This window comes from Hippoglossus stenolepis, chromosome 15 (genome assembly GCF_022539355.2).
Source record: "Hippoglossus stenolepis isolate QCI-W04-F060 chromosome 15, HSTE1.2, whole genome shotgun sequence".
Taxonomy (NCBI): domain Eukaryota; kingdom Metazoa; phylum Chordata; class Actinopteri; order Pleuronectiformes; family Pleuronectidae; genus Hippoglossus; species Hippoglossus stenolepis.
Window position 1 is genome coordinate 18,766,115 of NC_061497.1, and position 25,524 is coordinate 18,791,638.

Consider the following 25,524-nt stretch of genomic DNA (forward strand, 5'->3'; position numbering starts at 1 on the left):
TTCACTTTATTGGCTGTAATTCAACAGTGGTGTTTTATTACTTTATAATTGCACCGAGATAGGAGGGATGCAGCTCTCTGTTACTAAAAGGTTTGTTTAGTTCCTCCACATTTTTTTTTACAATTACATTGGTTCGATAACATCATCCATCCGCCTGTCACTCAGCCTATCCACCTATTCATTTATCCACACATCCCACACTCCATCCAATCATTCAGGCAGCTTTGGTCGCTGTGTTTGCAGCAAAGGGATTAACAGAGAGGCCAGAGAGGAGATGAGATGGAGATTACGACAGAGATAATGATGTTTGGATTTAGAGTTTTTCAGAGGAGCCAGTGGAAATACAGAGCTGCAGCTTTAATCACAGGTGAGTCATGTGCTCCCTGATCTTATTTAAGAGAGTGACATACCGCAGGTTTAGAGCAGAGCAGCCGACAACATTGAAACTAACAAGTGACCCCGAGCCATTTCCCTTTATCTCTGTTAAATACACACATCATTTCATTTCCTCTTACTGCTCACTGCAAACATTCTCTATAATAAATCCATTATAGCCTCTGTATCCTTAGTATAGTATTTATGCTGATGTGTGGTCACAGGAACCGAAATAGTCAGTTTCTGTGCATCGTGGTGTTTCATAGCAGAACGAAGACCTGAAGGTTGATGCTTTCAGTGGGTTGAGAGAGGAAGTGGACGTGTGAGGTGTGTGGTGTGTGTGTGTGTGTGAAAAAAAATTCTTGATCTTAACAATTATTTTACTTTCAGTTTCAGACTATAGATAGCTCACAGGCATGGAAAATAAATTTAAAGTATAAAACTGAGGTGAAATGAATTATTATCTGCAAAATTTAGTTTTATAACCTGGCATTTCATGATGTGGACCTGGAGAAACGTTCAAGATATTCACAGGGATATAATATTCAGTGTTTTCATGTTAATGTATTACTATTATTATTCATTTCTGAAAACAAAATAATCACTAATCACTTAGAAATCCCATTTTGTCCATGTGGTCAGAGACTTCTAACTGTTCAGACCAGTCCGCACATTCGCAGCAGACCGACAAAACCATACTGAGTGGGAAAAAAAACAATAAACCTGAAAAACCATATAATCATGGTGGATGTGTGTGGCATCTGTGTAATTTCCATTTATTATTTATATATTTAAATTGCTGCTTGAATCCACCACAACTTCACGGGTAACGTTTGACCTGATTTGAAATATCGTGTCGAATCTGCCGCTGCTGCCTCACACTCAGCAGAGCAAGATGGCGGCGCCTACGAAGCAGTGAGTTGCTAACATGCTAACTCGATTTGCGATAGTCCGCGACAAGAAATCAACAACTGTGTCGCTTGGTTAATGATTTAGAAAAAACTTATGTCGAATACAACAATGTGTTGTAGCGGCACGTGTAGTGTTTAAGCTCGGGGGTTGTTTATTAAACCGCTGTTTCGCCCATTGCTGCTCCTGTAGCTAGCTAACGATTTGCTAGATTACCCATTTAATTCGTATTATGCTGTTAAAAAAAAATCAACCGTTCATTTATATTTATCAACGGCCGCATTCCATCTCCTGCACGTTTTCTTTGCCTATGACAAATTGCACGGAGGAGATCGTACATTTGAATGTAGTTAACGTTGCTACTTCGAAATGCAGTGAATTAGGTAGATTTCTCTTAATTTGTAGGTGTTTTTTAATTCACTCTTTCGTGCAGGAAGTGTTGCAGTATGAAACGTGAACTTAATCTAATGTCTGCAGGAAGTCACCTGTCTCATTCACGTGCCTTAAAACCATGATATGGAAAATCTTTAACTGGCAAATGGAAATACACAGTCAGACATTTCTCTAACAGCGACGCCATGTTTAATACTGATTACTAGGACTTTAGTTTGCTCCCACAACATGTTGGAGACGTGTGCTTTTGAGATTCTGATTCATGCACCCCCATGCTGCTAATCTCCTGTTCTACCTCATCTTAAATGTGGGGCCAATTGGATTTAGTTCTGGTGACTGAGGAGGCCGCTAATAAACTCATTATCATGTTCATTGAACCAGTTTGACACGTCTGTGCTGCGACATAGAGCTTTAACATGTCGCAAGTAGCCATTAGAAGATGGTAAATTGTGGCCATGAAGGGATGCACATGATCTGCAATAATGCTTCATTGGTATAGAGAAGAACAGACACACACCATTACACCACCATTACCAGGCTGGGATGCTGGCACAGAGCAGGTTGGATTCATCCACCATCCATTTTGTACAGCAGGGATTAAAGAGCCTTGTTTCCTGACTGTCCACAGGTACGGGCTGATCTTGTCACAGAAGAAAGGAGGGTTAAAGGCAGCAGCCCTGCAGAAACCCTCAGTGTTTGGAGATGACTCCGATGACGAGGTGGGTAAACTCCTGGATTTGTAATAAGCAGGACAATGCAATTGCTCATTCGCCAATCGTTGCATGCAATTCAGCTGCTTTTGCTCAGACGTAGAAATAGTTTTCCGTAAAAGAAATGAACGAACGATATCAAGGTAACGTTTTTGCAGATGTCCATCCAAATATACTGAATTCTGTTTTTGTTATGTTTTGTTCCTCAGACATCAGTTGGGGAGAGTCTGAAGAGAGAAGCCATTAAAAAGAAGATGATGAAGCAGGTGAGAGGAAGAATTCAAAAAACAACTTCAAGACAAACAAGGACAGTCACTCCTTTTGTAATTTTCATTTTCTGGTCGCTGTCTGACTCTTTCTCTCTCTGAAGACACGTTTGGAGATGCAGAAGGCCCTGGAAGAGGACAGCACCGTGTACGACTACGATGCCGTGTACGACGACATTCAAAAACAGAAAAGTGAAACCAATAAAAAAGGTCTTGGCAGCGCAGACAAAAGGGTAATCTCCTTTTAAATTGAACGTTTGTATTGCTGTATTTGTCAAAACTGAGATTTCAGAAATATAGAACACTTATGAAGACTGTTTTGACTTCTGACATTTCTTGCTGAATAAAATAAAAAAAAATGTGAGCTGAAACTTCCTCGTGAATGTGAACCGTTTTCTTTTCTTTCAACCAGCCAAAGTATATCCACCAGTTGATGAAAGCAGTCGAGGACCGAAAGAAAGAACAAGAACGGAGGGAAGAGAGGAAGATCCAGAAGGAAAGAGTGGCAGAGGGAGAGAAGTTTTCAGATAAAGACGCTTACGTTACCTCCGCCTACAAGCAAAAGCTGCTGGAGCAGAAGGAGGAACAGGAGAGAGAGGACAGACAGGCACAGATTGAAGGTTGGACTGATACTTTAAAATTGCATTTTTTGATTGTGACATTTCAAACAGTATATTTTATGTATTTTAAAGTGTCTCCTCCCTCAAGGCACATACACTATGACTGGCTGAGAGTGGAAATAGGCGACTTTATGCAAATCTATGTAAATAATTTCTTTGAATCGTGTTTGGTCTCTCAGCTGCTTTGGACGTGAAGAAACAAAGAGACCTGAGCGGCTTCTACCGACACCTGCTGAATCAGACTGTAGGAGAGGAGGAGATACCAGATCGCTCTGCAAACAAGTCAGTCAAAGCTCCCGTATTACTCGCTCATCCGAAATCACACTTAGGACACATTTGTAAATTTGGAGACTTTAATTGTGTTGCTCTGTTCCTGCTCCCACAGACCTCAAACCTCGAAGGTTCCAATAGACACCGAGAGGACTTCACCTCTTCCTTCACCGACATCCCATGACAATAACGCAAGTTCATGCAGCGACAGCGAGGAGGCGCACGAGCAGAAGTCTGGGTTTAGCAAGCTGGGTGCAGGCTCTACACACCCCAAACGCCAGTACAGACAGAGGTCGCCATCGTCAGGAAGTGGAGAAGAAAAGGAGAAGGAAAGAGAGAGGGAGAGAGACAGACATAAGAAGAGTCACAGAGATCAAGACAGAGGGAGGGACAGAGATAGGGACAGAGACAGGAACCGTGGAAAGGAAAGGGATGACAGACACGGAGGAAGAAGAGACGACAGGGATAGAAGAAAGGACAGAGAACGAGGAAGAGAGGATGACAGAAGTAGAGGCAGGGGGGATGCAGAGAGGGAAGACAGGCACGGGAAAAGGGCAAAGAGCCCAAAAGAAAGAGAGAGGGATAAGAATGGGGACAGAGAGAAGAGGAGGAATCCAGCTGAGGATGAGCGGAAGGACAAAGATCGGGAAGAGGAGAAGGAGAGAAGGAAGGAGCAAGAGAAGGAGAAGACGGTGAAGAAGGAAGAAAAAGAACCAGAAAAGAAGGAAGAAGATGGAGGAGAAGAGGGAAAGGAGAAAGAGGAAATGGAGGAAAAGGAGAGCAAGTTTGCAAAGCGCAGCACAGATCAGACTGTGAGTTCAGCCAGAGAGCGGTACATGGCCCGACAGATGGGACGCTCGGGCTGTAAGAGCTATATCGAGAAGGAGGAGGACTGAGAGCTGTCGAGCACACCACACACGTACACACACAAACACACACACACACACACACACACACACACATCCGTGATCTGCACTCAAACTATCTCACTCAAGAGGATACAACTCGTGTTGTAGTTTTTTCTTCAATAAATCCCCTTCACATCAGGTTTCTTTCTTCTTTGTCAAAACTTTCCAAATTCCCAACCTGTTCCCCAAGATAACGTTTTATATATAGTTACCTCTGCAGGGGAGGTTATGTTGTTGTGTTAGTTTGTTTGTTGGTGTATTTGTTTGCTTGTAAGCAAGGTTACACAAAAACTTTTGGTGGGTGAAGGATGTGGTTTGGGTCAGGGAAGAACCCGTTAAATTCTGGGGCAGATCCGGGGATTTTTCACCATTTTCTTAGGGAATGATTCATGGATCTCGAAAAGAATTTGGCGCATTTAGGGCAAAAACATCTGAGTGTGTGATGGTGCAGCTTGATTCAATTTAAAGGGACTGTTGCACTCTACTCAATAAACAGCTGGTTACTATAGTTTTTAACAAACACTCTTCCAACAGGATTAAACCTGACATTTGTTTGAGACTACTTCATCTGTGCAAATACAGCAGCAGAACAGTGAATGTGAAACTAACTCCAGATTAACTCCAGTGTCTATAGGTGTGACAGTAATGACACTCAGTGTTTCTTATTGATGTTTTATTAGCCATGGACAACAACAGAGGTATAGCAGCAAAAAGCAACTGGCCTTCACAAACAATAAGTTTCTAGAAAAAGCAGAATCTTACCAAACTTGTCCTGAGCTATTAGAGAACAGGGCAGTACATTATGGGGGGGGGGGACTGGAAGGTTGAATATTATAGAGGTGGTAAATGTGAAATAACAATGTTGACTTGTAAATATGAGTTCTGACAGCGACACTTGTATCAGCAGCACAATTGTGTCATGTCAACCAGTGCTTGTGTTTATTGTCTTTTGTGCTTTGAGGTGTTGTATCTTCCTCTTGTAATTTAATTCATGGTGAGTGATAATAAAATCATTTCTGTTTCACAGTTACTTCTGCTGCCTCTTGTGAGTTGTAAGGTAACGGCTTATTCCACAGGGATCATTCGATCACAGAAACTTTCTACAGCGTCACAGGTTCTGTGTGTTTCCTCTGCTTCTGCGATGACCTGTGGTCTAGTTGTACAGGGAGACGTTGGACCACTGAAACAAAAGAAAAGGTTGTTTGTAGAATTGTTTTTAATGACGGAGTTCTGCAGAGAATGGGCCGCACACTGCAGTAGTGGGATGTAATGGAGTACATTTACTCAAGTGCTGTTATTTACTTTTTACATTTTCTGCCATTTATACCATCGACTGTGTATAGATGGAAGACTTGTCTCCACATCCTGCCACTGTCCAGAAATGAAGCCAAAATATCTTGGAGAAAGAGTCTGCGAGGTAGTGACAAAACTAATTAAAACTCACTGGGAAGCACTTGAAAATGTCACTAAAATGACAATAAGCATCTCAAATGTATTCATCATGTACTGAGACCTGGTTTACAACCTATACTGTAGCCAACCACCAGGTGGCGATCAAGACACTTTGGCTTCACTGTTGTGGAGCAGTCATCTTTACACTCCCCTTCAAATGCAGGTTTACATTTATTCAACAGCTTTAGTTATTAAGGTTTAATTTTTCTACACAAATCATATGATTGCATTGATAATATATGTTAATATCAACTGATCAAACAGCTACACAATGATCTACCACCACAGTAAGATGCTACTTATACATTAATGCATCAGTAACAAACACACTCATAATGGCCATAATGCAATACTGTATTATGAGTATGTTTATTGGTGTTACTTTACATACATTTGCTAATGATACTTCCTCAGTAAATTAACACTTTAAGTGCAGGACTTCTTGTTTTTTTTTATTGCAGCTTTGTCACTTTTACATCAGGAAATGATATAAAAACGGGACGTGTGTTAACATTTAACATGGTGAATATTTCAGAAAGGCAGTAAAAGACTCACCTCTTCCCACATCAGGGGGATCATGCTGTCCTGTGATTTCTTCTCATAAACATTTGTAAAGAAAACCAATATACTTTATTACAATAAACACATTTTGAACAAGAGAAACCCTCAAGAAACTGTAGCCCTGTGCTGTACTGTTCGAATCAGTCACAAATGATGAGGATGACAGATTCATTGAAGACACGGTGCTTTCACACCACTGTCATCTTCGCTCTGAACAAGTAAAAGCCTGATTTCTCAGGATTGTGTGGTCCGGAAAGTGATGGAAGCCTCGTCACTCACATGTTGTATTTTCCAGATGCATCATGAGAACGATGAAGTTCTTCAAAGAGGTGGATGAGGGTTCTGTGTACCGGAACATCACCTGCCTCAGGGTGAATTCGCTCACATCCATCCCTGGAACAGACCCCAGGAGAACATGACAATTACTCTACACTTGTAAACATGATGCATTTCCCCCCTCTTCATTTTGCACAGTTTTAAATGCATTGATTAACAGCATCACCTGCAGCCTCAAGAGCCGCCTGGAGCTCGATGTCAGACAGGGATCCAGTCTGATTCAAATTAGAGCGATGGAAGAATCGCTGCAAAAAAAGAATCAACCGATATTTAGAAACTAACATCAACTGCACAAAGCCATGTCTCCATTTAATAATTATTATAATAATATTTAATAATTACTTTGCATTCATGAATCTTCTTCCAGAGAACGGAGAATTCAGTGAAGGTCATCGTCATCCTTTGGTCGATCTTAGTGGACGTTAAGGCGAAAATGTCTCATCAACAACAGACAAAAAACTATTTCACTCCAGACCACAATGTTCTGATTTAATTTCATATCATTACATTTTATTTAGATTACATTTCATTTAGCTGACGCTTTTATCCAAAGCGACTCACAATAAGTGCTTTCAACCATCAGGGTACAAACCCAGAACAACAAGAATCAAGAAAGTACAAGTTTCTTCAAGAAAGCCAAACTACAAAGTGCCGTATGTAAGTACCAAATAAGTGCTACAAAATCGCTACTTTTTATTAATTTATTTTATTTTATTTACAAGGTATAGTCAGAAGAGATGTGTTTTTAGTTTGGGGCGGAAGATGTGTAGACTCTCTGCTGTCCTGATGTCATTGGGGAGCTTGTTTCAGCATTTAGGAGCCAGGACAGTAAACAGTTGTGGTTTTGTTGTGTTTGAGTGTTTAGCTCACACCCGTTCGCAGCACGTTACGCAAGTACCAATGTTTTGAAACGGATGCGGGCAGCCACTGGTAACCAGTGAAGGGAGCGGAGGAGCAGAGTAGTGTGAGTGAATTTAGGCTAAAGACCAGTCGAGCTGCTGCATTCTGGATGAGCTGCAGAGGTCGGATGGCACCAGCAGGTAGACCAGCCAGGAGGGAGTTGCAGTCGTCTAGGTGTGAGATGAGCAGATCCTGGCTCCAGAACCTGCGCCGCCTTCTGAGTGAGAAGGGGACGTATTCTCCTGATGTTGTGCAGCATGTATCTACATGAGCAGGTTGCTGCAGTAATGTTGGCAGTAAGGGAGAGTTGACACACCCAGGTTCCTAGCAGTCTTGGTGGGGGCTAACAGGAAGTTGTCAAATGTAATAGTCAAGTCGTGGGTGGGAGAGTCTTTCCCTGGAAGGAAAAGTAGTTCAGTCTTGTCAAGGCTAATTTTCAGATGGTGTGCAGACATCCACTGAGAGATGTCAATCAGACAGGCAGAGATTAGTGCTGTTCCCTGTTCAGATTGGGGAAAAGAAAGGATTAGTTGGGCGTCATCAGCATAGCTGTGGTAAGAAAAGCCATGTGATCATCATGTCGTGATAATGTAGTTTGATTTCTATCATATGAAGTGCAGCAAAAAAGAAAGATGTGTTTCAGGATACATCCACCACAGCAATCATGCTTGTTTGAAGTGTTCAAACCAAAGCCGTGAGGAGTCCCTGTGAACGGTAAAAAGAAAAACTTGCATTGACAAAACTTACCTGCTCACTCTGATTGGATCAGTAGACCTTTTGGTAATTGTTACTTTTAAGAATGTGAACATGTATACGAATGCATTGTAAAGTATTTAGTGGATTAGAAAGATATTGGTGGAGTAAAAGTGACAAGTATCCAATAGTAAATCTACTTAAGTACAAATACATGAAAATATGCAGAAGTATAGTAACTAATTAAACTTTGATTGACTTTTGAAATGTTTTGACGGCATGTATGATGTAAATCATCTCACCATGAGGGAAGTTATCAATGAGGAGCCTCTGGAGCTGCGTGGCCATCAGCTCTCCGTTCTGACATCACACACACACACACACACACACACACACACACACACACACACACACACACACACACACACACACACACACACACACACACACACACACACACACACACACACAGGTCAACAACTGTGAACGACTTATGGTAGAAAAGGAAGAAAATTGAAGACTGGGGAGAAAAAGACATGATACCTGATCGACATAGTGGTTGAACAACTCATGGGTGGGCCCCATGTCAGCGTCCTCATCAATGCATTTGCCAGAGTTCTTAAAGAAAACGACATTGACCTGAGTTAGTGTCTAAAATTGATGAGATCATGGGCCAGACATCAAACAGGCTAGAAACAATTGGTCCCACTGACGTAAAGTGACGGCCTTTAATTTCGTACCTCGGGATCAGTCGAGTTGTTGTGTTCATGGTCGTCATGGTTGTCGTGATCGTCGTGGGGACTGGAAGCAGAGAAGATGTGTTGAAAACAGGCTTTTAATGGCGTCATTCATTAAGTTTCTATCGCAACTTACGGGAAATGTTACATATCACAGTGTGTCTTTACCTGGTCTTAGCCTTAGCCTTGATGTAGACGGTGAGAACAAAGTCCGCGGTCATGTAGGGTATTTTGGTGGAGGGGATGATCGCGTACTCTCCAGGATCCAGGCTGAGGAGCTCAATCAGTTCCCTTTCATAGATGTACGAGCTCTCCTTCTCAGGGGGATTTGCGTCAAAGAAGGAATTCTCCAGACGTCCTTTTGGGGTCTGGAAGTTAATGAACCTTATTTAACGTAATGAAGTTGTTGCATATTCAGGTAACTCATGTGGATTGTTGTGTTTGCAAAAGTGGAGCATTATATTAGTTTTTCTTTGCACTTACCCCAGGTGGAATCTGTCGGATGTGAAATGAGAAGAATTGTCATTATTCAAATCATTCAAAAATGGGTTTGTTAGCCTGGTGTCATTTCTTTTCTCCATATTTGCTAAACTGCATTTTGTAGGATTATATATTTATGGATAAAATTCAAAATGCCGACCTTAAAGATGGCCAGTCCAGCTGGGTAGAAGCGTTCCTGTAGGCGGTTCAACATCTGAGGTTTCTGCATCAGAGAAATCAAGATGTTTTTGTCTCCCGGCTCCTTCTCGTCTATAACAGACACCTGGATGCGATACTGGGGATTTGTCTCGAAGGTAGCTGCAGGTAATAAGAAGTTTTATCTTTTAGAGACACACAAGAAGAGACAACAAACATCTTGACCTTGGGATCATGGTTCAAGACTTAAAAGAATGAATTGAGCTCACTGTCAGCGATGCTGCCGCCTGCGGACTTCCCTGCCACCCAGCTGCCATCGTAAGTCATGCACTTCCACTGGCAGTTGAAGTCCCCGTCGATGAAGTTGGGGTTCTCACAGCACATGGACACCTGGAGGAAATTGTGACAGAAGTCCTCCAACTCCATCCTGACAAGACCACACAGAGGACGACGAGAGAAACACGACAGGATAGAAATTTAGAGTTTCAACTCAGATAAATACATCCAACTACTGTTTTGATTTTAGTTTGACTGGATGTTCAGATTTCATCCACAAAGAATAAAGTTCTGTTATTCATTATCAGGCCTCACTATTAATAGGTCCCCTTTTCAAAAATGTACACAAACTAGTACTAGTTCTACATGTTTTTATTTTAAGAAAGCAGATGCACGCTGGAAGGATGGGTGAATGGATGGATGGACAGATAGAGGGATGGGAAATTGCAAACAGTTTTGGGTTTATACACTATATGGACAAAATTATAATAGGGGGCTCCTCCATATTAATGCCTATGGATTTAGAATGGGATGTCATAAAAGCTCCTGTAGGTGTAAGGTGTGGGTGTCCCATGTACCTTTGTCCGTATAGTGTATAATTAAAAATAATTCTGAGACTACGAAGATACACTCAATGCATTTTGGTGCGAAACACAAACTTGAATTTAATTAATTTACCAGAACTCTCCATCGTGGTGAATCCAACGCTTTGCCTGATCTTCTGTATTCAATAAGTTCAGTATATCTGACCTGAGAACAAGGGGAAAATAAATTGATGAAGATGAATTCTAGGCAAAATTAAAAAAAATATATATAACAGAAGTTCTCAGTTGTAGTGCTGAGTGAGTATGGGAGGATTTAAGATTGATGTACCTGTCACCCAACTTTCCCATCCACTCCTGTCCGCCCCAAGGGTTCATGATGCGCACCAGCTTCACTTTGGAGCCCAAACAGTCGACCTTCAGATGAAATTATAGATAAGGTGATAAATATTCAGTCAGCGCCAAATTAACACTCACAAAATCAGTACCCCTTCTTAGTTGTGATAAATGAACACATGTTCGTTTGCAGCTCCACAGTTTACCTCAGTGACACCTGTGACAGAATACGAGTGTCCAATCACCAGTCCGTTGTCTGCTACACTGTTCACCTGCATATCCTGAAATAAACAAAACCATTAAATACAATGAGGGGTTTTAATTTAATTGTCTTCTATGATTTCTGTTCTTACCCCTGTTGGAGTCCCGCAGCAAATCATTGACTTGCACCTAGTGGCTCTGCTGAGCGTAAGCCAGAGTTCTTCATCGTGGCCTTTGTCGTGGGCCTCCCCGAGTTTGTAGGTGTTGTAGACTCCTCCGCTGAAATCCTTGAAGGCTTCTGACGGCAAGCCGAAGTTCATGTCATCGTATGAACCGCACACTCTGAAGCGGAAAGAAAAACCTATGTTTGTAATCTGGTGTTTGTGTCTCAACTGTGACCTTACAAACGGTTTAGCATCCGAGTGAGTGAGTTGGTTACCTACTTGGCATATGCTTTCTCCAGCAGGGGGACCCAGAAAATATTTCCTCCTTTGCAGTGCACAGAGAGTAAAAAGTTGTTCATTGTGGGCAGAAGGTCGTCAATGACCACATCGACCCACTTGCCGAACCTCCAGAACTGTCACAGAGAGGACATGTCTGAAGTGAAATCATGTAAAAGCACTGTTTTGATACAATCACAACACTTTAGGTCATTACCCTGAAGTGAAATATTCCAGCATGGCCCTCGAAGGACTGGTCTATTGGCACCACTTGTGCTATCATGCGTTGATTGAAGGTCAGTGAGGAAATTGCAGACAGAAACCAGCAGTTACCTGGTGAATAAAGAAAAGAAAAAATGCTTTTCCACAGTTCACATTGTCACCTACACAAGCTACTTGTGAAAACCAGAAATCTTTGCTCACTGACGTAGCCTTGACCAAAGTCAAAGCGGGAGGCTCCCTGCGGGAAGAAAGTGGGCTCGCTGCTGTTGTTTTGTTTTTTCAAGAGCTCCTGGACAAGACAACAAATACAGACATAGGGTTAGGGGCATATGAACTCAAGGAAGAAAGAGGAAATGCATTGAAGTACAAATAAACATGGATATGATCTATTTACATAAGGTTTACATATGGGAGAAAAGACATTTGAAAGTTCTTTACAGCTGGTCGAAGCCACTCCACTCCAGAATTCGGCAGGCCCCCCAGAGAGCGGGTGTTGGGTGGGAAGGCGTCGTCCACAAACAGCTTCCCACTGCCGAGGTGCTGATCCCTCAGCTGTGCGTAGTCTTGGTGGTTGAACTTTGCAGGGTTGGAGGGGCTGCCCACCCTGCCGTCTTGATAACGCAGGTTGATGATAGAGGTGCACGTTCCAGATTCAGGCATGCTGACGAGAGGCTTCAGGAAAACTCTGACAGACAAAACAAACTCTCTTTCTTCTTCTTCTTCTTCTATCTGGAGTTGAATTTGAATGTGTATCTCAGAGGTTGAGGGGATACAATCACCCGCTGGACGCCTGCAACCGGCTGCTGCTTCCTCATAAGAGAGGTAAGTAGGGAGTGTCTAGTGTGTCAGTGTATCTCTCACTGCATCTTACACAAGCCTGGAATGAGACCTGCCCCCAAACCTGCTGGACGAGTCTGTAATTTCGTTCTCATGCAAAGACACGTTGACCGACTGCCAACAACAACAGGCGCCTGTTGAAACGGTGAAATTCTCACAATCCTACATGAATTTCACGCTCGTTGTACTTCTTAAAACTATTAGACTCACACACTTGCCCCCTGACTTACTCTAAGTGCAAAAACATGAATGAACCTGTTTTTCATGTCTCATGATCATTCAAAGGAGTCAAATAGTTTTGTTTTCGATTGTTAAAAAGTCCATCTGTGAATTTTAAAACTCGGGGTTAACTGTATTTGCGTTTTCAATCCCAAATTTCATAATCTGAAGCATCTGATGGGGAATAATTTAACCAATAAAACAAAAGAAACCCTGGATTAATGTACTTTTTTTGTGTGTAAATGCCACAGAAATACAGCAAGTTACTTTTACTTTATCTATTTTTTTACAGGATAATTCAATTGCTTTATTGTTTTGAATGTCCAACTACACAGAATTCTATGTAAAAAATATTTTTAAAAATGCATGCACATCCTATTGCTGAATGTTTGTATTTGTAACTGCAATAAAAAAAAAAACATTAAGTCTGATTAAGGTATTTTTTATGGTCATTTGTTGTAAAGTTGAAGATTTTGCTGCCTGACTTCTTTAAATTTTTTTTGCTACATTGTATGAATGTGTTTCTTTTCTTCTCTTAAACAGGATAAACAGGAGAATCATGTTTGGAAGTTGAATTATAACACAAATACACTGTGGAATTGAGTTTTGGCATCAAGTCAGTCCACATATTGCTCTTATGTTGTCATTTAAACATCAGTCAGAGAACCGGCATTACGCAAACATTCCACTGGTACAGGTTCTGCTGCAAAAGAAGATTTTACAATTTCAGGGCTTCGTGAAAGGTGAAACACGCCCCCGGCACAATTTGAGAGGCGCCAGACGCACTAAAAACACAAGACACAGGAATACATTTGTAAAAAAGGACGGAATGAGAGAAAAATACATATAAATCTGATCCATACTATGTGCCTGACTCTGTTATGACGTGTCACTTGCCGTAGAGAGCAATTTGATGGTAGTGGTGTGTGAAATGTTTTACGGCCAACTTGTAGAACATGCATTGTTCTCACAAAAGCCTTAAATTGACAGTGCTCAAATATGAAAGATGGTGTTTCAACAGGAAAGTTTTCCAAATGCTGATTAGTTTTACTTCTGCTTTCATATCAAGGGTACACTCAGCGCGCAGGAGTGAAGATCGGTTGGATTAAACTTCCATCTCATCACCTTTCTATATTGTGTTTGTGGGGTTTTATTTGTAATATTTCTACAGTCAAAATTTTGAATGTAGTTGTCAGCCTTGTAGGTTCGAGACACCGTGTTGCTTTTCTGATAAAAGCCCAATACAATTTTTTCAAGTCAACATGTTTACTGTCAGTGCAGATGTTTCACCACAGACGGGCATTTAGACGAATACCCTCCGGTCTAAATAACAGGTGTCGTTCAGAAGCATCCCAGGTATTACAGCGTGCTCCTTTAGGTGAGCCGCCAGTTAGAACACAATTACAGCACCAGGTTCAGTCGTCTCGGAGAGGCGATTAAGATCACACTGAATTTATTTGATGCATGCAAATGTTGCGTCAGTGAATAAATACGTGCAAATTGTTTTTCCATAGGTGAAACGACAGATGTACAGTCATCAGGGACAAGTTGTCAAACCATCTTGACTCATGTTTGACATTTATTATTAGTCAACACAGGAGGATGAGGTCATGTTTACACAAGTGGGAGGTACAAAGAGTTTTAACTTCAAACAAGATTTTAACAGCTCGTCAGTCTTTGCCCGAAGAGACTGTTTAGTTGTTACTCAGGAGACTTTTCCCCAATTAACACTAATGCAGGTTGAGTCTGGTAATAAGGACCAGTGTGATGATTAATCAGTTTAAGGACTGAGGTGTCATTGGTTAAACTGTCATGACTGGGAGCTGTAGTATGTGGAGATGAGTAAATATCATTTATATGAACGTGGGTAGGTTTAACTACTCAATCTTAACAAGACTGATTTATTCAAGTGTAATAATAGTGGATAAAGAAGATATTTGACCATTTTGATACAAGTTTTTAATAAAAGCACTTTTTAAAACAGTGAAATACTTTTGAACAAATATGATGACGTCCATCTTCAGACAAGTTTCCATGATTCCTGTGATCTGCAGAAGAAATTGATTCAAATTAGAGAAGCGTAAAACGTATTCTAGATTTAACTGTTCATCTGCAGTCACATCTAGTGTTCAGAAAACCGATCATCACCACTGAACAATCTGACGGTAATTCCAGCTATTTCAGTTTAGGGTTCATCACAACAATAGAGTCAGCCTTTCATGCAATAAAGCTTAAAATAGGATGTACCTGTCAAATTCACTGCATGGCAGACATCAGGATCAGGCAGAGGAGATGACTACTGTAATAAAAAAAAAAACCATGAAGTTAGAACAAACAAAAGACAGCAAACAAACCGCTTTAAGACTCAGAATCATCAGTTGACGTATCTGAGACGTCACAGAACAAATGAGCCTTTTAAGCAACTCACTGTTGCACAACATGCGTTAAGCCACTTGTTTTTACCAGTAACTGATTGATCAACTCCAGCAAGTTGAGCGGAGGATATTTAGCACCAGGTCAAGTGGAGTTGGATTTAAATATTAGATGTGCATTTGAGAGATTCATGTCATTCAGGTGTAAATCAGTCTTTTTGAAAGCAGAAAAACTTAATGTGGAATCCAGATGTTGGGCTTATAAGGCTTCTCTGCAACATTTTAAATAGGCATTAAAAAAAAATCTAAAACAACTTACGAGCTCTCAAGGTGATGCTGCAGATCCACAACTTCGGATTAATTCCTTTCCAGGGAATCTTTCAGGACACCAACTAAACCTGAAGAAGAAAAACAAAATGGTGAAGAACTAGAACATCATGTCCAGTTGAGACACTTTGCTGTTGTTGCATTTTGTGTTCAGAAAACCGATCATCACCACTGAACAATCTGACGGTAATTCCAGCTATTTCAGTTTAGGGTTCATCACAACAATAGTCAGCCTTTCATGTAATAAAGCTTAAAATAGGATGTACCTGTCAAATTCACTGCATGGCAGACATCAGGATCAGGCCGAGGAGACGACTACTGTAATAACAAAAAACATGAAATTCAGAACAAACACCTTCAAAACAAACAGCTTTTATGACTCAGAATCCTCAGTTGTCGTATCGGAGAGGCGTCACCGAGAGCAAATGAGCCTTTTAAGCAACTCACTGTTGTACAACACGAGTTAAGCCACTTGTTCTTATAGTATCAACCTATTTACCAGTAACTGATTGATCAACTCCAGCAAGTTGAGCTGAGGATATTTAGCTCCAGGTCAAGTGGAGTTGGATTTAAATATTAGATGTTGAAAGATTCATGTCAGCTGTGAAATGACATTTTAGGTTCAAATCAGCCATTTTGAAAGCAGAAAAACCTAATGTAGAATCCAGATGTTGGGTTTATAAGGCTTATCTGCAGACATTTAAAAAAAGGCATTAAAAGAATCTAAAGCAACTTACAAGATCTCAATGTGATGCTGCAGATCCACACCTTCGGCTGGATCCCTTTCCAGGGAATCTTTCAGGACACCAACTAAACCTGAAGAAAAAAACCAAAATGGTGAATAACTAGAACATCAAGTCCAGTTGAGACACTTTGCTGTTGTTGCATTTTGTGTTCAGAAAACCGATCATCACCACTGAACAATCTGACGGTAATTCCAGCTATTTCAGTTTAGGGTTCATCACAACAATGGAGTCAGCCTTTAGTTTAATAAAGCTTTAAAGAGGATGTACCTGTCAAATTCACTGCATGGCAGACGTCAGGATCGGGTCAAGGGGACGACAACTGTAATAACAAAAAAGATTAAATTAGAACAGATACTTTCAAAACACAATCTTGTCAAACAAGCAGCTTTTAAGACTCAGAAAAGTGGATACAAAAAAATCATCAGTTCTCACATACGACAGAACTTCCTATTCCAGGATTTCATCACCGAGAGCAAATGAGCCTTTTAAGCAACTCACTATTGTACAACATGAGTTAAGCCACTTGTTCTTATAGTATTAACTTATTTAACAGTAACTGATTAATCAACTGCTGCAAGTTGAGCTGAGGATATTTAGCACCAGGTCAAGTGGAGTTGGATTTAAATATTAGATTGAGAGATTCATGTCAGCTGTGAAATGACTTGTCAGGTGTAAATCAGCCATTTGTGTAAAGAGTCTGTTTGAAAGCAGAAAACCTTAATGTGGAATCTAGATGTTTAAACATTTTCACTGTACAACCGTGAGCTTATAAGGCTTCTCTGCATACATTAATAGGTTATTTAAAAAACAACCTATATCAACTTACAAGATCTCAAGGTGATTGAGCAGATGGACCTTTGGGTGAATCTCTTTCCAGGGAATCTTTCACAACACCAACCAAACCTGAAGAAAACAATTTAAAATGGTGAACTAGAACATCAAGTCCAGTTGAGACTTCGCCGTTGTTGGATTTTGTGTTCAGAAAACCGATGATCACCACTGACAATCTGACGGTAATTCCAGCTATTTCAGTTTAGGGTTCATCACAACAGGAGATGCTAGTGCTTTTATTCAATATAAAATAAAAACTTACCCAGTGCAGCAAACAGCAGGAGCATCGTCCTGCTTCACGGCTTTTAGCTTCAGATTCCAGGATCTTGAAGAGGCACATTCTGATCTGTGTTTTAAGATATTTAAATATTAGGTGACATCCATGGTTTGAAGAGGAAATTAAAAATAGTTCTGTTATTTCAGGCTCAGATCAGTGATTGAGTAACATCGTCAGTTGTCGCATCGGACGGCACTTCCTATTCACAGTTTTCATCACAGACACAGCTGCACTGAGACAAGGTGTGAGCACAGACACTCACCTCCTACTGGAGACATCATGGTGATTCATCATGAGGGATGTTCAACTCTCACTGGGAGCGGCCACCGGGACTTCAACCTGAGGACAAACAGATTCATGTTTAGAGATTAAATAGGAGTAGAGAAATCTAGATATTGACTTTCTACAATTGAATATAACCAATTGCTCAATGCATACTAAATTCACATTAATTGTCTATTTGTTTAGCATAATATATCATGTTACAGCTATTGTGCTTTTATCACACTGCATTATAAATCATCCATATTCCCACCATTGTAATTTTACAGGTTGTTAAACTAATGCACAACTTAGTATAGCTTATGTTTTAATATTTATATTTGTCTTAAACAAATCAGTTAAATGTCTTTCAATCACCTTATACTTACAATATATAGCAAATATCTCCATTAGCACAAACACTTCTTCACAGTGACAGATTGTAGTTCAGAGTCTAAACTTTCATCTCACTTGTTCTCGACCTTTTATTATTATTCTGCTCTTTTGATTGACTGTTTTGTTTGCTACTGGATTCCTGAACTTCCCTTTGGATCAATAAAGTATGCAATCACAAATAAAGAAGTGCCAGATGAAAACAGACTTAATACAGAAAGTGACGTTTCATTCTTTGTTGTAAATCAACATAAGATAAAGAGATAACATAGAAAACTCACATCTTTTCCCTCGTCTCCATCGTGTCGTCCTCTCCACGTGGCCGCCTGAGGCCTGGCGGGAAATAAACTGATCTCCAGTTTCTACGGAGAATAAAAACTACACTTACAACCACGTGTTCTTTGCTCGGACACTAAAGTAAACTTGGATTTACTGGACTCTGTGGAACAGTTCAGATTAAACCCGCAGAGCTGCGACACATCTGAGGAGAAGATGGAGGAAGGAAAGAGAGAGACTCATGTTGAGGCGCCTTTTTATACCGTCTGAGCGTCGCGGAAAACATACGTCACAAACCCAAGGAAAGGGCGCCTTGACGCCACCTGCTGCACCGGAGTGTGAACAGCATGGCTGTATGTCATATTTCTTTATATTTTTATTTTTATGTTTTATTTCTTACATGTTTATTATTAACACATTTTAGATTATTTTGGGGTTACTATTTTTATTTAAACTTTTATCTTCTATATTTTAATTTAGATTTTTATACAATTTCCTGACACATACAACACTTATTATACTGAGTTCATTTTTTCAATACACTAGAACAATTCAAACTCATATTATCTTATTTCATTTTTATTTAAAATGGACAGTGCACATTAATATGAGCACAGTGGTTTATATAAACATACCAGAGTTGATCTACAGTCTCATATTATATTATATTATATAAAATTATTAAAATGTGTAGTTTTGCATAGGAAGCTTCACTCATCAGGAAGTTGTGTGGAAATAGTCTGTGGCCGCAGGGTGGCGCTGTTTGCCTGGTTTCTCTCTGCTTCCCCTCACTAATTACATGGTGAGTGTCATTAACTGTCTCTGTCCGGAGGGACGAGCTCTGGATTGGTTTCGTTGGATTTCACATCTGCAGACACACAACATATTTTTTCCCTTCAGCGTTTTACCACCCTGCACTTTCAGGTAAAGTTACTGAACTTACTCAAATACTGATTTATTAAGATCACCAGTTCTCCTCAGGGTTTCTACTCGGTGAGTCGGTTGTTTGAGTCGGTTGTTTGACTCTGTTCCTCTTGTCACTGACAGTTCATTGTGTCACTGGTTGTGTGTTTGGGGTCGTTGTCATATGCAGAATATATTTGGGATTGATCAGACGTCCCCATGATGACACTGTGTGATGGAGAAGAATCTATTCGATCTATGTAATAATCTATCTTAGTTATTTATTCTAACATGTTGAAATCCACTGAATAATCTTCATTTCCCTTGAATCTCGATCATGTTTTCTAATAAAAAAAACAACCTCTGATTGACTGTAAACACAGTTTTTTACTAAAATCAGTTATTTGAATGTTTTAATTTATGTTTCAGGAAAACTTCATTGTGTCAGTGGTGAGAAGAAAGAAGATAAGTGTGTGTTTTCTTTGACGTGAATGAAAAGTGTGTTTACTGTCAGGGAAAGTGGCAGCTTGACGACCTGTGTGTGTGTGTGTGTGCAAGTGTGCGTGCATATGCGTGTTTGTGTGCATGTGTGTGTGTGTTGAGCCACTACAGCAGCATGTTGCCACCTGTGAAGAAGGACCGAATTATTACTCGCCTCCCAAAGGTCGGTAATACACGCACACACACACACACACACACACACACACACACACACACACACACACACACACACACACACACACACACACACACACTGTAATGTAATCACACTTAACCATGTTACTGAATTGAATTAATACTTTATCGCCCGTATTGCTGATTTTCTCGACTACTGATGATGAGGTGATTTAAAGTGTTGGACGCTACTCTGCTCTTTGCTCTTGTCCTTGAAGAACCTTCATGTTTTAACTCTAAAGTCATGTGTTGCATCAGTGATTTATCCTAAATACAAAGGAAAGTGAGGCCTGTTCTATTGGCGAATGTAAAGCTGTTCATTTAAAGACATGAATGGTGACTGGACAGCAGCAGTTATGCAGAAGAAATGGCATTTTAAGATTTTTTATTTATTTGCCAGGTAAATGATATTCAGTCACATCTTTCTTTTTTACTCCTCACTTTGTTTTTCCATTTCTTCCTCTCTGGGACTGACTTCACACTTGCTTTGCAGTGTTTTAGTCCCAATGCGGCGCTGCACACCAAAGATGGCTTCCACCCGCAGGTCCAGGCTGTTTGTCAGGTACAGAAGTCCCGCACGGTGAGGTAAGACCACAGGAAATGCACTCTGCTCGTCCTGCTGCTAAAAACATCCACGATTTGTTTTGTCCCAGCTTCTTTTCTCTGTCTTCAGCACTGGAATCCATCAATTCCTGCAAAATCTATAAGGACTATTTGCAGAGACACAGATCAAAACATGTTTGGTCACATGAACCCAAGCAACAGCAAGGATCTGTCATTTCATTTTGACAATTCAATTTATCAGATTGATTCTTTTCACCTATTCATTCTTTTGACCGTGAATATCTTCAGCCATATTCATTAAAGGCATCACATTTTTAAAATGTATATATTCTTATTATTGCTTGACAAGATTTTCGTGGACGTTCAGAAAGCAAACTTTGCTTTTCCTTGCTTTTATTTTATTCCTTTACTTATAATATCGGAGTAAAGTTGGTTTCCTTCACAATTCACCTGACGAATGTGAAAAGTTGAATGAGGCCACTTGAGCATTGAATTAGTGGTTAACTGGTTAGTGTCGACTCCTGAGAGCTGTTTGCAGTGACGTCCGTGTGTTACTGATCATGTTGTTGTGTATTTCATGCTGTTGGGTTGTTGTTGTTGTTGTTGTGGTTGTTGTTTGGAGTCATGAAGGACAGTCTTGGTTTTTTCTTCCCAGCTTCAATATTGCCAAGGTCATCGTGGTGGGAGACGTCTCAGTTGGAAAAACGTGTCTGATCAGCAGGTAAGAAGCTGTCATCGTAAAACAGATCAATCAGATCTATTTCACTGTGATTTGAACAGTGACTCAATCATGTGTCGAATTTACAGTCTTTTAAAACAGTTGATTGGAAATTGTGAGTCTGTGTGAATCAAATCCAACATGATCCATGAACCTGTAGAGAATTTCTGATACCAATATACATAATTAAATGAATTGGCAATTATTCCTAAGATATTGTTATCAAATCCCTGTGACAAAGAAATGTAATTGAGACTCAATATTTTACAATTTAACCATAAACTTTATTATAAATGACTATAAATAAAAACACAAATATATAGAACCTAATTTTCCCTTGTTCCTTCCACTGTTTTCTTGTTCCCTCCACTCTTCCCTTGTTCCATCCACTGTTCCCTTGTTCCTTCCACTGTCCCCTTGTTCCCTCCACTCTTCCCTTGTTCCATCCACTCTTCCCTTGTTCCATCCACTGTTCCCTTGTTCCTTCCACTGTTCTCTTGTTCCCTCCACTGTTCAATGGTTTCATCCACTGTTCCCTTGTTCCTTCCACTGTTCTCTTGTTCCCTCCACTGTTCTTTTGTTCCTTCCACTGTTCAATGGTTTCATCCACTGTTCCCATGTTCATTCCACTGTTCCCTTGTTCCCTCCTCTGTTCCCTTGCCCCTGTAGTTTCTGTAAGAGGGATTTTGATAAGAACTACAAAGCGACCATCGGCGTGGATTTTGAGATGGAGCGTTTCGAGGTGCTCGGTGTTCCCTTCAGTTTACAGCTGTAAGTACGTCACTGACAAACACGTCACATTCACACTAACTCACTTCCTGTGTTGACTCATCACAGAGGTCATCGAGGTCAGTTCAACGCTACGTGTCCAACATTCGATCACGTAACACGGTGGAGTTAAAGTTTAACGTCTGAAGAATCTGTAAATGAAATCACATGCTGAGATAATTAGGACACTGTGCAACATCCTCTGGGTAATCTGATGAGCCTCTTGTTTAGACTGTCAGTGGAACTTTAATTACATGTTTTTCCTTCACTAAATCACATTAATGCAACACGTGTCGTGGAGAGGCCGAGCGCACGGGACACAGGAAACTGGAAACACAGAGAGTCAGTCAACTGTTTGCCTTCTTATAGTTCTCGTTCCTCCTCTTCTTCCTCTCCGTGTTCTCCTTCTGTCCATCGCTCCGTCACTGTGGTGATGAAATAGATCAGCAGCCATGAAGCCTGTAAAGACGTTCATAGTTCCCAGAGGATGAGTCAGTGATCACATGACTTTCATTCAATCTTTTTTTTTAAACTCGGGAATAAATTTACAGATGAGAACAGAAAAATTACCAAAACATTCCAAGACAACAAGAGAAAACCAATAAGAAACAGTAAAATCTGCCAAAGAGCAAAAACAAGAGATAAAGTAAAAGCATTGTATTAAATGCAATACATACAATACAATTTTAAACAAATAAATCTATTAAAACAAATGAATCAACTCTAACAAAAACAGAGTTAGAGTTCTTTAGGACTTTAAAATAAATCATTGATTAATTTAGGAATAAAAATCACGAAGCATTCACAGTTGCAAGAGGATGAAACCTTTCCTTTAGAACATCTATCTATCTATCTATCTATCTATCCATCTATCTATCTCTATCTACTATCTATCTATCTATCTATCTATCTCTATCTATCTATCTGTTTCAGGTGGGACACAGCGGGTCAGGAACGCTTCAAGTGCATCGCGTCCACCTACTACAGAGGAGCACAAGGTGAATCCCGCTGCTGTGTTACTGCATCTCTCCCCTTTGGGTTCAGTAAATCACGTTGCTGTTGATCTACTGTTGATGTTGTTTGTCTCTGTGCGTTTCCTCAGCCATTATCGTGGTGTTTGACCTCAGCAGTGTGAGCTCATTAGAACATGCCAGGTAAGAAATAACCCATTACTGTCTAATGATGATGCCATTAAAATGCCATTACAACACTTATAGCTGTGTGTGTGTGTGTGTGTGTGTGTGTGTGTGTGTGTGTGTGTGTGTGTGTGTGTGTGTGTGTGTGTGTGTGTAGGCAGTGGCTTGAGGACGCCATGAAGGACAACGACCCGTCCAGTGTTTTACTTTTCCTCGTCGGTACTAAGAAGGACCTCAGTGTGAGTAAAACTCAACATTTCTTTAAAATGGAGACGGAGGTGAAACGAAATAATTGAAAATGTAAGGATTTGCTGTATTCTCCAGATGTAAATATAAAGTATTTATATATAAAGTATTTAAATATAAGGCTCATTCTAGGGTAAAGAAAACAACAATTTGTGCAAGTTAGTTAAATCACACTAGTGAAAACATCACTAGGATTATTTTATATTCAATTTCAATAGATCCCTTTCACCTAAATCTGACACACAGAACCTTTAAATTTAAATTACTAATTTACTTTATAATAGTTTGACTCTAATGACCTGAAGTTGGTTCTTTCTCTGCGTCTCACTCCTCAGACTCCCGATCAGTTGGCTCAGGTGGAGCAGGAAGCCATCAGACTCTCGGAGGAAATCAAGGCCGAGTACTGGGCCGTGTCGTCAAAGTCAGGTGGGAATCGAACACAACGCAACCACCCCGCGTGGCTTTTAGCGTCTTTTTATGTCTCACCCTTTCAAACTCTCTCCTCCATCTTGTTGTTGCAGGAGATGGCATCAGGGATTTCTTCTTCCGCGTGGCCTCTCTGACCTTCGAGGCCAACGTTTTGACCGAACTCGAGAAAATGGGGTCGAGGAACGAGGGTGACATCATCAGTGAGTCAGTTAACCTCAGAAAACAGAGTCTTACTTTCAACTGTGGCTTAGAATCATTTATCAGGATGATGCCAAGGGCCATGTTAGTCACGTTTGAATTCCACAGATTTTTCTATTTGGATCTACACCAGATTCAAACCAAGGTCCGTGTATTCTCTGAGAAATCAGTGAAAATGTTGAAAAACACCTTATCTCGCGAAGTTAAAGTGGAAAAAAGTTCCGGGATCCAGTTTTCATTGGTGGCTTTAGGTTGATTTATTTTGGAACCGATCCAGGTTTTTCTCAACCTCCTGAGAAATGTGGAATCCTTTCAGTTGTAGTTGAAGCATTCAAATCCGTTTCTCATGACCTGTGTGAACCCAAACTTTACTTATTCGCTCAAAGTCGGTGTTATTCCGTTTTTTTTTTCTTACTTTCACCAAATCACATGAGAAACATAAAGTAATTTCTAAATTCAAGCTTGTTAAGCCAAACTGGATTAAAGATACTTTTATTTAAACAGCTGAATATAGTTTCATTAAAATAAAATATTAAGAAAACATGACTCAAGTCTAAACAGACATGAAAAGTGCATTTGCAGGCGATTATTTCTCACTGTTGTGCTTTTTAGTTTTAAACATTTAGTGTATTTGTTTTCATCCACGTTTATTGTCGTGTGTTTGTCTTCTCTGTCTTTGTGGGAAAATGCTTCATCACCATCTGGTAATTTACACATTAACGTTAAATAATCTACTTTGACCACGTTCTTATAAATGAGGGAATATGTGGCCTATTCAAGGTTTTAATATATTTTAAACAATGTTGTGTTTTGGTTCATTTAATTGTTGGTTTCTAATATTTTCACGGGATTTGTTTACAACCAGATAAACATAGAATATTTCCAGCTTTTTTCACATCAACATGTCCAACTCTAGCTCTTCTGAACGATGTTTTGTTTGTGTTGCACGCAGGACTCACAGACAGCACAGAGGCCAATCACACACCAGCCAGGAGGAAATCCAACTGCTGCTGATGAGCCAACAACTGGACCAGTGACGTGAGCTCAGACATCATGGATAGACCCCAAAAAACAGCCCAGTCCTCCCAACTAAATGATGTTTGATTGGAGCCGGTGACCTGAGAGGGAGTTAGCCACCATAAAAGTTGTAGGTTTGACATATTGAATTGTTGCGTAGTAAACAACAGTCAGCTGAATGACCAGAACAGAGTCCACTGTGTCCTCTCAGGAATGTTTGTACTGCTGGCCAGAACTACAACAAATAAAGCTTTGTCATCAGCTGGGTTACGTAAACATTTATCACAAGAGGAAGACGATTCTCCTCCGGATCTCGTGTTGACCTGCGTTTTTTGGTTGGTGCTTCCAGAGACATGTGTCTGTCTCTGTGGTTCCCCTCCATTATGGATGAAATGTCAGTGAGGGGGGGATCTAATGCATGTGTTTCAGTCATGTGACGGTGCTAATGTGATGCCGGCTCCCATGACCACAGCCGCACCCACAGCACGCCTCACTCTGTCCCTGTGACATAAGGGTTCTCATGATCTGGGAAATGGAGGGATCTGAAT

At 40.4% G+C, this 25,524-nt stretch overlaps 3 protein-coding genes, 1 long non-coding RNA gene and 6 other non-coding genes across 10 annotated transcripts; 2 read left to right on the top strand and 8 right to left on the bottom strand.

The window, feature by feature from the left end:
- The first annotated feature begins 1,212 nt into the window (after positions 1–1,212).
- Positions 1,213–5,481, top strand: nsrp1 (nuclear speckle splicing regulatory protein 1). Its single transcript, XM_035179063.2, has 7 exons — positions 1,213–1,290; positions 2,306–2,396; positions 2,597–2,653; positions 2,758–2,886; positions 3,066–3,273; positions 3,453–3,555; positions 3,659–5,481. The coding sequence occupies exons 1-7, from the start codon at positions 1,271–1,273 to the stop codon at positions 4,437–4,439; spliced, it is 1,389 nt and encodes a 462-aa protein (XP_035034954.1). The 5' UTR covers positions 1,213–1,270; the 3' UTR covers positions 4,440–5,481.
- Positions 5,482–7,259: 1,778 nt separating this feature from the next.
- LOC118122368 (calpain-1 catalytic subunit) lies at positions 7,260–12,599 on the bottom strand. Its single transcript, XM_035179059.2, has 16 exons — positions 12,222–12,599; positions 11,985–12,072; positions 11,779–11,894; positions 11,565–11,698; positions 11,274–11,463; positions 11,127–11,201; positions 10,916–11,001; positions 10,721–10,792; positions 10,036–10,193; positions 9,771–9,928; positions 9,614–9,625; positions 9,299–9,498; positions 9,134–9,194; positions 8,937–9,011; positions 8,696–8,753; positions 7,260–8,405 (listed from the first exon to the last, which is right to left on the bottom strand). Exons 1-16 carry the CDS (start codon positions 12,441–12,443, stop codon positions 8,227–8,229), a joined length of 1,884 nt encoding a protein of 627 aa, XP_035034950.1. The 5' UTR covers positions 12,444–12,599; the 3' UTR covers positions 7,260–8,226.
- A 2,184-nt stretch (positions 12,600–14,783) lies between these two features.
- Positions 14,784–18,575, bottom strand: LOC118122642. Its single transcript, XR_004698484.2, has 10 exons — positions 18,328–18,575; positions 17,655–17,731; positions 17,378–17,461; positions 17,111–17,187; positions 16,552–16,603; positions 16,276–16,354; positions 15,805–15,856; positions 15,531–15,609; positions 15,087–15,138; positions 14,784–14,887 (listed from the first exon to the last, which is right to left on the bottom strand). It is a non-coding gene; the product is annotated as an uncharacterized LOC118122642 (long non-coding RNA).
- On the bottom strand, positions 14,967–15,040 carry LOC118122709. The gene has a single exon (XR_004698500.1). It is a non-coding gene; the product is annotated as a small nucleolar RNA SNORD65 (small nucleolar RNA).
- Positions 15,687–15,760, bottom strand: LOC118122710. Its single transcript, XR_004698501.1, has one exon. It is a non-coding gene; the product is annotated as a small nucleolar RNA SNORD65 (small nucleolar RNA).
- Positions 16,432–16,505, bottom strand: LOC118122711. The gene has a single exon (XR_004698502.1). It is a non-coding gene; the product is annotated as a small nucleolar RNA SNORD65 (small nucleolar RNA).
- Positions 16,678–16,755, bottom strand: LOC118122706. Its single transcript, XR_004698497.1, has one exon. It is a non-coding gene; the product is annotated as a small nucleolar RNA SNORD49 (small nucleolar RNA).
- LOC118122712 lies at positions 17,261–17,333 on the bottom strand. Its single transcript, XR_004698503.1, has one exon. It is a non-coding gene; the product is annotated as a small nucleolar RNA SNORD65 (small nucleolar RNA).
- LOC118122716 lies at positions 17,544–17,615 on the bottom strand. Its single transcript, XR_004698506.1, has one exon. It is a non-coding gene; the product is annotated as a small nucleolar RNA SNORD49 (small nucleolar RNA).
- A 555-nt stretch (positions 18,576–19,130) lies between the features above and the next one.
- Positions 19,131–25,237, top strand: rab34b (RAB34, member RAS oncogene family b). Its single transcript, XM_035178569.1, has 11 exons — positions 19,131–19,246; positions 19,655–19,889; positions 20,394–20,485; positions 21,120–21,185; positions 21,852–21,953; positions 22,884–22,948; positions 23,053–23,104; positions 23,244–23,325; positions 23,668–23,758; positions 23,854–23,961; positions 24,912–25,237. The coding sequence occupies exons 2-11, from the start codon at positions 19,842–19,844 to the stop codon at positions 24,971–24,973; spliced, it is 768 nt and encodes a 255-aa protein (XP_035034460.1). The 5' UTR covers positions 19,131–19,246; positions 19,655–19,841; the 3' UTR covers positions 24,974–25,237.
- Positions 25,238–25,524: the final 287 nt, after the last annotated feature.

Excerpts from the sequence above, each read along its gene's own strand:
- nsrp1 (XM_035179063.2), top strand. The coding sequence starts at position 1,271 with ATGGCGGCGCCTACGAAGCA. Across the intron at positions 2,397-2,596 it reads GAGATGACTCCGATGACGAG|ACATCAGTTGGGGAGAGTCT; the intron begins GTGGGTAAACTC and ends TTTGTTCCTCAG. Across the intron at positions 2,887-3,065 it reads TTGGCAGCGCAGACAAAAGG|CCAAAGTATATCCACCAGTT; the intron begins GTAATCTCCTTT and ends TCTTTCAACCAG.
- LOC118122368 (XM_035179059.2), bottom strand. The coding sequence starts at position 12,443 with ATGCCTGAATCTGGAACGTGCACCTCTATCATCAACCTGCGTTATCAA. Across the intron at positions 12,073-12,221 it reads TGGAGTGGCTTCGACCAGCT|GAGCTCTTGAAAAAACAAAA; the intron begins GTAAAGAACTTT and ends TGTCTTGTCCAG. Across the intron at positions 9,195-9,298 it reads AAGGCTAAGGCTAAGACCAG|TCCCCACGACGATCACGACA; the intron begins GTAAAGACACAC and ends CTCTGCTTCCAG.
- rab34b (XM_035178569.1), top strand. The coding sequence starts at position 19,842 with ATGTTGCCACCTGTGAAGAAGGACCGAATTATTACTCGCCTCCCAAAG. Across the intron at positions 21,954-22,883 it reads GTTCCCTTCAGTTTACAGCT|GTGGGACACAGCGGGTCAGG; the intron begins GTAAGTACGTCA and ends TATCTGTTTCAG. Across the intron at positions 23,962-24,911 it reads GAACGAGGGTGACATCATCA|GACTCACAGACAGCACAGAG; the intron begins GTGAGTCAGTTA and ends TGTTGCACGCAG.